Genomic DNA, 12,153 nt, shown 5'->3' with positions numbered 1-12,153 from the left:
ATTTTTAAAGTTTCATATTAGCCCTTGACTTTATGTGGTCCGGATCCCTGGGTATGTGTCCCGCTAGACGACACTGCATGTAGCGTTAGGAAATTTTGTGATTTCCATGTGATTTACACCGCAATATACAGTTTTAAGTTCATTTCCGTTATTGTCTTGTCATCTTAAATGTAAAATTCAACCTATTTATTTTTGATGAGAATCTTTAAAGTGATGTATCTATGTAGCCTCGAACGTTGTGAACGTTTTGCTCATAGATGAAATGAAACTATTAAGGTTATCCAAACGACCCACTTAAATATCTTATGGTTCAACAAGTCCACAATATGATAATTATACTTCCATATTTATTTGATTTGTATCGCATGGAATGTTTTTATAACTCCATTATATTTTCTAGAGCTTACTTTCGTCTATTATCCTAGCCGCTGTCTTCGATCGTCTTCCGATAAAATATAATTAAATTAAATACAGTAAGTCAATAAAGTGCCGAAGACAATCCTAACCAATTCTACTTCGCAGACGACTTACTATGTTACGGTACAATCCATGTGGAACCATCTACTATACCCCGTGAAATAACATGCCTCTATTTTTAGACAGTTCTAATCCACTAGAAAAACTATTTTATTCATATTCCTCATACATACATATCAGACCACCCATGGTAAAACATTATTATTTCATTATATTTATTATTATTATTATTATTATTATTATTATTATTATTATTATTATTATTATTATTATTATTATCATTATTATTATTATTATTATTTTCATTATTATTATTATTATTAAACGATATTGTTAATATTAGCATTAGTAGTAGTGTTAGTTGAGAACATTATCTAACAGCCTTTCTACATTGCGAAAGACATGTAGTGACACAGCCAGAAACAGTGAAGACCAACGATCGCTGGTTAATTGGCATGGCACCCAGTGACAATAACATTAAAACAGCTAATTACTTTTACATTTAAATCTAAGATGACTATGAACACATTAGGTATCTATTCAGGAAAAGGGGGCATTACAAATCTGTGCCAATTATCTTGGTTTGGGAATTCAGCACTCTAGTAACACAATTTAGCGTTAATTAACCTTTATGTCTAGATCATCAAGCTCATATTTTCCGTGTTTCTCCCTGTCGTCTTTATGCCTGCAGAGAAAGTTTCACTTTCATTTTCATCAGCCAAGTTTGGGATAATAACGTGTATAAGGACACACTATCAACATTCGTAGTTACTTTGAATTCAATAAATCAAGTTTAATTAGCAATTAATAAGCATCCTAAGGAGCGTAAACGCTCCGTAACAAGGCTTGACGTTATTCAGTGATGTAATTTAGTGAATCCAAGTGCATATATTAAGATAAAAATTTCAAGACACGAACACTCAATTCAAATTTAATACTAGCTGTTAAAAAACATGTCTTTCAAAATGTTCACACTATTTAGAGCATCAAATTCGGAACTAGTATGAATTGCTGAATTCACACTTTTATGTGAAGAATGTGTTTTTTGAAAAGTATGTTAAACATAATATCCAAGATAGTGCTTTAAATGATGTCAGAATTATTATATTAATTTGCATTTGTAATGTTATTTAATTTCAGTTAAATAATATTTTCTTGCGCTGAGTACAGGAAGGGCTTTACTTTGTGCTGGTCTACCATGTCATTGTACCTTAACAATGACTAGTTGTAATAACGATATCGCACTTCGGAAAAATCCTTAGCATTAACAATATTATCTTATATCCCAATCTATATTTTTTTTTCTGTCCACCAGATGGGGAATATATTCATGTAAAAGTAGGCATTTGGTCCTTTTACAAACTTCGAAAACTCAGTGCATCAAAAAATGATGTCTCTTTGAAAGCAATTCATTGTGTCACTAAATATAGAAGGTGGTTAATATAGCCGTTACCAAATTGAATTTACTTGTTATTTTGACTTAGCAGACTACAATATCGATTTCATATTGCACTCATCTCATCGTATAGCAGAATTCCACTCATAACATAATTCCGAGTACCACTAACTACAATGTCTCGATCCCAAAATACGCATCCCATGTCTTAAACCCAATTCCCATTCATCGCGTGTACAGGTCCCCATCAGGGCCGGCGGAACGTTTTTTCAAATTGGGGGGGGGGGCACTTATAAGATGAATGGGAATATGAATAATGCAGATCTGGAATCAAATCCAAAAAACGAAAGGGGATTCCTAGATGGCAGGGAAATGAGCTTTTCCGGTGTCTTAATTACTTTTAAGTTCTTTCAAGATTCAAGATTTACCCCTCTTGAAAAGGGTCAGGTAATTTTTCCCATTGTTATTACAGTAAATATGCCTTATGTGTGTATACATACGAAAAAATAAAAAAATATCGGTAGTTGCATACGATTTTTTTCCCCACGAATCGATAAATCCCAAAAAGAAAGGGGGGGTTCGGGGGTTCTCTCCCGGGAAAATATTTATTCCTAGAAGGCGGGAAATGAGTTTTCCCGACTTCTAAGCTGGCTTTGAATTACTTCTTAAAAATTCAAGGTTTTCCCCTCTTGAAAATTATTATAATGAATCAATGAACTCAGAGGTTCAGGTTCGGCCCAGGAAATTGTTTATTTCTAAATGGTGGGAAATGAGCTTTCCCGACTTCTGAAGTATCTTTTGGCGATTTTAATTTAAGTTCTTCAAAATTCAAGGTTTCCTCTCTTGAAAACGGTCAGGTACTGTTAATTTTTTCTACTTGTTATTACAGTAGATAGGCTGGTGTGTATACATACATAACAAAAAAATTGAGTAGTTGCATACGATTTTTTTTTCCCATGAATCGATCGCAAAATGATGGAGGCTCTTATACACATCTATGGAGGGGGGGGGGTGGGGTTTTCCCCCGGGAAAATTTTGATTCTTCGGTGGTGGGAAATGAGCTTTCCCGACTTCTGAAGTATCTTTTAGCGACTTTAATTTAAGTTCTTCAAAACTCCAGGTTTTCCCCTCTTGAAAACTGTCAGGTAAATTGTTCTACTTGTTATTACAGTAGATAGGCCGGTGTGTATACATACATCAAAATATATCTCCCCCGGGAAAATTTTGATTCCTAGAAGGCGGGAAATGAGCTTTCCCGACTTCTAAGTTGTCTTTTAATTACTTTTAAGTTCTTCAAAATTCAAGGTTTTTCCCTCTTGAAAGTTATTGTATTGAATCAATGAACCCCAAAGAAAAGGGGGTCCGGGTTCCCCCTGGAAAATTTTGATTTCTAGAAGGCGAGAAATGAGCCTTCCTGACTTCTGAAATGTCTTTTAAATAACTTTTTAAGTTCTTCAAAATTCAAGCTTTTCCCCTCTTGAAAACGGTCAGGTAAATTTTTCTTATTTTTTATTTTATGTGTGTATACATAGGCCTACATAAACAAATGAGTATGGTTGCATGCTTTCCATGAATCGATAAATCCCAAAAAGAAAGGGTGGTCCGGGGGTTCTACCCCGGGAAAATGTTAAATCCTAGATGGCGGGAAATGAGCTTTCTCGTCACTTGAAGTGTGTTTTAATAACTTTTATATTCTTCAAAATTCTAATTTTCTTATTGTAACAAAAAAAAATTTAAAAAAAAAAAAATTCAGCTTATGGGTCCTGAAAAAGTAGGTCTAGAATTCTTTTTTTTTGTTGCCCAAGGGAGGGGTCAGGACCCATGACCCCCTCCCACAGATCCGCTAATGTGAATTGCGAGAATATGTAACTCGGTCGGGGACTGGATAAACATTCTCTTTCCCATCCTTCTCCTTCTTCCCTTTTTCTTTTCTTGCATTTCTTTCCGATCATACAAAAATCTCCAGACATATATATATTTTTTGCCAAAAAGTGGGGGAGCCCGGGTCCCCCGGCCCCCGGTTCCGTCGACCATGCCCATTACAAACCGTCCTATGTCTCAACCTCATCACCATTCATTCACATCTTCGTAGTTCCTTAGGCCTATAATTCACTAATATTTCTTTCTCTCCAATATCACCTTGAACTTATCAATCTTAATCTCTTCATTAACATATACAAACATTAATCTCCTATAAATTGCAATCTCTGAGCAGTCCTTCGGGATAAAAAACAATAGAGAGAGAAAGCATGAAATACAGTTTTAGCCTTTCCAGCTAAATGAGGATTAACATTGAGGTAGAGAAGGACCTTACGTATAAAATTGTTTCCGATAAACTATCTAAATTTGACCATTCCATCCACTTACAACCAAGGGTTTTCGGTGTTTCTAGAGAAAAAAGCCGTTTTCTAATTTCGATGATGGACAATGTACAAAATATGTGGACAGAAGGGAGTATCTGGAGATACACTTATTTTGTGTATGTGTCAGTATTTCGTCAAAAAACTAGTGGATGGAGACCAATAATGTTTATGTGTGTCGTAGAGTGTTGTGTATTTGTTTGTTGCGAAAATATATTTATTACTCACCAGTATTATGATGTCTTGCCAGTTCTTTGAGAGTAGTTGGAATGCTTCGTCGATTCGACAAACTCCATCATCGGGTGGTATACCAGCTACAAAATCTTCAAGTCTCTCCTAAATAGATCCAATAAATAAATTGTTGTAATCATATTTTACTAGATACTTTAAAGTACATATTATTCTAATAACACTTTAAAGTACATATTCCTAATTCTAACGTGAATTACTCCTATTATGAACTATTATTATTATTATTATTATTATTATTATTATTATTATTATTATTATTATTATTATTATTGTTATTATTATTATTATTATTATTATTATTATTATTATTATTTCTAAAATGGCGTCGCCATCATGGCGCGTGTTAAAAAAACAGCATTTACATTTGGCGCAACATTGACACATGACGTTCTATGTTATGTTCTCGTCATACTTCGGTGAGGCCGAGTGGATAATTTATTGTCAAAGCTAAAAATACACAGATTAGAAATTAGGCTGATCTTAAATACAAAATAATAATACAATGAATAATGAAAGTGTGCCTACAGGGCTCATATTTAAAATTGAGAAAGGGGAAAATGAGGAAAATATTACTTTTTCCATAGTTAATTAAAACTAATTTCAATGTTTTTCAAAGGAGTTGAAAAAATATATATAAAATATATATAAAATCAAGAATTCAAAGATTAAAAAATAGGGTCTAAATGAAGTTAGACATTACATATCATAATCATTATCATTATCTCTCTTTGAATTATTATTATAATAATTAACAATAAGCTTACTTTTTTTCTTATTGTCTTTACATTTTCATTCATACATATTCTGAAGCAAATAGTTTACGATAATTCGGCAATTACATTAATTAGGAATTACTGGTGAGAGAGTTTAAGGAATACCAAATAACGTATTAGTTTACTTACTGGGAGGGTTTCTTGGTATTCGTCTGCGGATACTCTTTTTCCAACTGAAAAAAAATGAAAAAAAAAATACATTTTTAATTACAAAGACAATTATAGAATTTGAAACTTAAAAATACTATTGTCACTTGCCAGCTCATTGTGTTTTTTGACACGATACTTGCATATGAATAATTAAACAGAAAGAAATTGAAGTATGACGTCAGTGTTGTATGTTATTATGTTTTTATGTTATTTCAAATGTTACTTTCAGTACTGAGAATGAGGTATTTTGTTTGCTTCTTGTACTTAAGGCCACGCTTCGAATAACCTTCTCCTCAGAGAATTGGCTTGGATAGGAGACATGTGGTGTAATTACCCATTCATTTTTTTCATAGTTTTATTTACTATTTAAGAATTGGAATCACAATACTGTAAATACATAATTGAGGGCAAATAATTAAATTCTGAAGCCTGTAGCACCCGGTAGACATACAGTTGTAACAATTCATTATGCCAACCTAGCAAAACTCTGTGCAATCAAGTAAGTTGGTCAAATATGTAAAATTTCCGGGGCAATACATATGATACAACATAAATATCAACACCATTTGAAAAATCAGAAAAAGTTAAACAAGAGGAACTGGTTAAAATATTAACTTAAAAGGCCAACTATTAAACTGCCACGGGTCCGCAGGATGAGATCATGAGATTAAGAGCAAATGTATTATTTATATGTAATATCATGAAATAGTGGGGTAGCGTTCTTGTGCTGAAGGCCCGGTTAAGGAATTAATATACTTCGAATAACCATGGAAGAGGAATAACCTTCTCCACAGAGAAATTGGACGGGATAGTAGACATTTTTTGCAATGGCCCAGCCAAAGTATATAATTACAAATTTTAAATTTGGGATAATGTCAAAAATTAAATAAATTTTTAAAAATTCAGACAAAAAATGAACGTACAAGAATCCCAATAACTATAAATACATAAATTGGGGGCTAACCATTAAATTCTGTTAGGACCAGGTAGGACATACAGTGGTTATAATTCATTATGTCAACCTAGTAAGATAATGTAAGGTCAAATTAGTTGGCCAAAGTATGTAAATTTAAGTTGAAATTTCCGGAACAATAAGACAAAAATACCAACACTATTTGAAAAATCAGAAATGATAAACAAGAGAAGGAACAGGGTTAAATATTAAATTAAAAGCCCAAATATTAAACTGTTACGGTTCCACAGGATGGGATCATGAGAATTAAAGGAAAATGTGAGAAAAGATATATTATCATGAAATTGTGGGCTAGCCGTGTTAGTCTGAACTATACAAATAGTAAAAATACAGACAGTACGTTTAAGGCTAACGAATGCAAATCAATGAATATTTGAGGTATTTGTTAGTCTAGTGCTGCCTATCTTTTACTGTTCATATGTAATATGGAATGTGGTTATTCACAACCTAGTCTTTCTTACTCTGTAATACTTTGTCTTTACTTCTCTAATTTTGACGCTGACATTTAGTAGTAGGCCTATGTGATCAATGATATGTTTGAGTTTATAGCCCCACCCATCGCCCGAAAATCTAAACCAAATACATTACAAATAGAGCGTATAAAACATTATTAATTTTGTACACACTTTTAAATAATTATTATTCTTCAGTTGAAAATAATGAAGTACAATCTGAGAATAAAGTTCATTTGTAGGTGGGCAAACGGTTGTTAATTTGGTAATTTATGGAACTATTAATAGAATCAGAGCTAACATTGTTCATGATTTATTGCGTCGCAGCTAATTGGAATTATAACTGGGATGTACAGCAAAAATTCGGGCTTATGACACTATCATGAGAATTGTGATATCTAGATATGTGTAATGAATAAAGCATTGAAAACCGCCTTCAGCAACAGACCCTATGCTGTTGATGTACCCACGCTTCTCGACAAAAAGACAAAAAACAAAAGACAATAAACAAAAAACAAATTTCGATTTTAGAAAATGGCAGTTAAGTATACTCTCTGTATGTTTCTCTTTTAGCAATATTACCAGCACCGTGTACCAATTGCCAATTAGGCAATACAATTTATCAATTTTCTTCTTTTTTTTTTTTTTTTATCGAAGACGGGTTGTTTATTAATATCGATATACATCGGCCATATAGTATCAAAACTCAATAAATATATAAACATACTTATTTAATAAATTACATATTACATATGGGTGGCGTTTGGAATCTTAAAAAAATACACAAAAAAATCAATTAATTTTTAAACACTTTCTTACGTATTCTGTTCTACTGTGTTCAATTCATTTTTAAAGCGCAATTTATAATGAGTTTACGTCATACACTAGCCGGGCGCGTAAATTTGGCTCTGCGTTGCGTCACAACCAAACAAAAGGCGAATAGCCTGGGACAAAAATACATATAAAATAAAGGCTAAAACATTTCATTTCAGACAGTCTCTTTAAATAAGTACCGTAACTGAAAGAGGATTTTATTACATTGATCGAAATTGTGCCTGGTAGTATAACGATAATATAATAATAAATTAATTGATGTATATACACGTTCGAGTTTCTTGTTATCGGTATGCAGCGCATTCTAATCAATGTATTAAATTTCGCGTTAGTGTTTGTATGTAAAACGATGGTACCAACATCTAATAAAGTTGTGTAATAGGATAACGAGCGCGTCATTAACATTTTCTTCTATTGTTGTTTGCTACATTCGGACAACAGCTGATGGTTTATTAAGATCCTTACGTGTGAGATTTTACAACTTATATATAGATTGATTTTCAAAGAGAGAAGCTGTTTACTCAGATAGCAATAGACGTGCATCAACATCATAATATATATGTATAAACAGATGATGTTTAGCCTAATAAAATATATTCATATTAAAACCTTTGTTATAGCCTTTCGGTTTTCTATTGACACTTTCTTCTAATGCAACATATGTCTACTGTGCATACATAATCATCTAGGCGTTTCTTACATAAGTAAGTTGGAACTAATAATACACTGGAACTTAAACCTAATAATAATAATAATAATAATAATAATAATAATAATAATAATAATAATAATAATAATAGCAAACACAATATTACGAATATAATGACTATGATGATGAAATAATAGAATATAAAAATATTAATGAGAACAATAATAAATAATTAGCCTACCATGTCGATAAGGATTGAGATCACGAAGGTAATGATAATGACAATTATAATGTTAATGATAATTAAATTAACAATGTTAATAATAATTAACATTAATTAAAAAGTAATAATAATAGGTCTAATAATAAAAAAAATGATAAAAATATTAATAATTAATACAACTGTATTGCTAATAACAACAGTATTATTATAACTTCTTTCAGCACGAATATCTTGATCTTAATAATCTGACTTACGCCAGAGTTCAATTAACACAAGTGGTAAATTCATTCGCGTTTAAACGCATCAGTCAACATAAAGCAATACTAGACTATTGGGACATAATTAAAAGGCAATTATGCGACTAATTATTCTCTAAAGATGCTTATAGATGTATTACTGATATTATTATTGATATAGGATATACTGAATCAGTAAAATCCTTAGAAATATATGTATATATACTTATATAACTAATTTATATATATATATATTATATATATAGGCCTGGGATATATATATATATATATATATATATATATATATATATATAGGCCTACATGTACTGCGATTCAAAGAGATACATGATTTTCCGATAGATTTACTTATATAAACGGACTGGCATAGTTCCTTATAGAAGCTTTACATTATTTATCTAGATATTTGAAGATAAAGATTAGAGCTCTTTAATGCGACTTTGTGTAGAGATCGTGTAGGCTTAGATACATAAACCTATCAGTCATTGAGGCGACTTCAAGGGCTAAAGCGTAAGTAGATTTGAACGAGCCTATGCATTTTAAAAATTCATTGACAGTTATAAATACATCCCCCAAACCGATTGTGGAAGCTATGAACATATACTTACATACTGTCCTCCTTCCGGATGTCGTTGATACAAAACACACTGCAAGAACTAATGAAAGACAAAGCCAACTAAAGGCTTGTCTATTTACCCTCGATGAGGTGGTCATTATTTTATCGAGATTATGAATTGTTGATTAAATGTGTCTTCCAAAAAATGTTGAGAGAGCCGGAGAAAGTTCTGTTCCGCGGTAACAGTATAGATATGGTAGGTAAGCCTACTATTTGTAGAATTTATAGAAGGAAAAACGGAAACAAGGCATTCACAACTGAATATTTATCACCAGTTTGACATTGACGACGCTATTGGTCATCATTTTTTGGTAACTATTGGCGCTGTTACAGACATGTTCTGGTCGAGTGATTACAAGTTAGTTGTAAAAAATAATTAAATGCGTCACGATATTGGCACAACTTTTCAGTCGCATAACACAACACAATGTTGCGGCTTATACACTAGCAGTCTAGCACGTTGCTACAAAACGGATTTTAAATGTGATACTCAGCTTATCATTACTTGATTCAACAACTCATCGAAGACAGCAAACAGAGCAAAAACAATTTTATTTGGTTATAAGCTCCAGAACCATTGCTAGATTAATAATCACCATGCATTTTCTCAAAGAGATTCTAAATAGATATAATAATAATAATATCAGTTTTGAAAACAGTTGATAATAATAATAATAATAATAATAATAATAATAATAATAATAATAATAATAATAATAATAATAATAAATATTTAGAAAATAATATAAAAATAAGTTTGTAAAGTCTTAACTAAATATCAATTTAGATTTAAATGACTGCGTTAAAATTATTCAATATAAAATATTCAAATCAAAAAGCACGATTGACGAAGGACTAATTATAGTTGCCATGAATACTCAATTGATACCAATGATAAAACAGATAGAACATAGTTACCCAGCTATCACTAGGTGAGATTTTAATTCTCTAATGCACATTTCGGAGTCAGCTTTCATTGTTAATTTATAACGTTATTTGCAAAGCAAACGTGGAGTGAAATGTTATAGCCTTAACTCGACTGTGGATCATTTTTCGTGTTGATAATAATATACACATACTCTTTCTGCCAGGTGGACGTATAAAATCTGGCCGGAATACAAGAACATCTCTGCGGAACACGCTGTTATTTAGTGGAGATTGATTTAAGTAATTATTATGACACCACAATCCCTAAAGCTTGGTTTCCATAGAATCGCTACACAGTCACTACATCGTTTTCACTGCAATCCTTGCACTGCGTAGCTGTCACCGACGCGACGCAATTAGGACTTCTCCCTGATTCAATTGACCAATCAGCTCGCCAAAGGAGTCGGCGATAGCGTGTAGTGAATTTTATGGAATCCTGGCTTAATAATCGTATTTTATACCATTCGCAATTTTTTTTTGTGGTTAGGTTTTGTCAGAAACTGACGTTAACACAAATTTGTACCAACGTTAGCAATGTTATTTAGTAGAAAATTACATTATAAATACGTGCTTATGGTTCTAAGAAAAGTTTACTCTATTAACAGGGAGCTGCAACTACTGTATCTAGGCTTTTGTAACAACATTTTCACAACATTATTACTTCAAACTAGAAGGCATTGCAAGACACTTTACCTCAAAATAACCGTCCAAATTGATGATTATTGACTCTTTTCAAATGGATTTAATTGGTTAACTTGATAAAAATCCTCCAATGCATCAACAAAACAATAAAAAGTACAAAACTCTATATACGAGTTTTATGTAACATACGTGCTTGCCACAAATGGTGACTGTTATTTTGATCCCCATTAATTCGTCCTTCTTATCATAATTCTTTAATGAGTTTACCAAGTCTCGTTTAAAGATTTCGCCCAAGAGATTGACGTATTCAATACGCACAGCTAGAGGAGAGGGGAAGTCTTATTGAAATACTGGTTCTCCCAATCATAAGACGTGAATGCTTATAAGATAAGATTATATTGAACCCCCAAATGGCCGCAAAACTGCTGAATTGCATTGTAGAAGATACAAAATTACTGTAACAGTCAAAAATGTTTCTTTGATGGACAATTTCGAGTCCTATTCTCGATTTTTTTGTTGTTTTGCTCAAATCTTTAATGATTCCTTGTTTTGCCTTTCCTGTGCTATTGTTTTCTAGATGTGTGGCACACTGTTGTTCTTTTGTTGAAAAAAAAGTAATTTCCCAAATGCTTGCGAATCATCATCATCATCATCATCATCATCATCGTCATTATAATCATTTTTATCAAGATTTGAAGTTAATAGGCCTACTAACACAAAGACACACATTTTCCACAACCAAAGGTTTGTAACATTCTATTATGAGCCATATTTTACTTCTCAAAATTTTGATAGAATGAAGAAAAATTAGGTTCCGTATCGGAGAGTCACTTTTGAAAAATTACGGTAAGAAAAATCAAGGTAAATGTTTTCCTGCTTATAAAGATCACCATTTAAGCGACGTCACACAGCCAGGCTGGGTCAAGCCTTTTGTGAGTGCAGCTAGCAACTAAGCTTGGGCTAGGGCCGATAAGGGGCCCCGGTCGTGTATATCTTTTTCTGCTGTACACATAAGCAATATAGATTTCCTTTAGCCAATCAGAACATAGGAGGCCCACTATGACGTGAAAAACATACTGTACTGTGTAATTGCTCCGATGAACAATTCGCGAGTCGAGTATGGATCCTCCTTGTGTGGATGAGGATGATCAGTCCACATAATTTAGTAGATGCAC

At 32.4% G+C, this 12,153-nt stretch overlaps 1 protein-coding gene across 1 annotated transcript in view; it reads right to left on the bottom strand.

The window, feature by feature from the left end:
* Positions 1-12,153, bottom strand: part of LOC117104072 — a 43,739-nt gene that overhangs the window by 4,184 nt on the left and 27,402 nt on the right. The window contains exons 3-4 of the mRNA XM_033244734.1: positions 5,388-5,431; positions 4,462-4,569 (exon numbers count right to left, since the gene is read on the bottom strand). Of these exons, the coding sequence (XP_033100625.1) occupies positions 4,462-4,569; positions 5,388-5,431 (152 nt within the window). The remainder of the gene's footprint in view (positions 1-4,461; positions 4,570-5,387; positions 5,432-12,153) is intronic.

This window comes from Anneissia japonica, unplaced genomic scaffold, assembly GCF_011630105.1.
Source record: "Anneissia japonica isolate Jap-2015-1 unplaced genomic scaffold, ASM1163010v1 scaffold287778_len1315358_cov176, whole genome shotgun sequence".
NCBI lineage: Eukaryota > Metazoa > Echinodermata > Crinoidea > Comatulida > Comatulidae > Anneissia > Anneissia japonica.
Note: the sequence above shows the minus strand (reverse complement) of the source record. Positions and strands in the feature narration are given on the sequence as shown.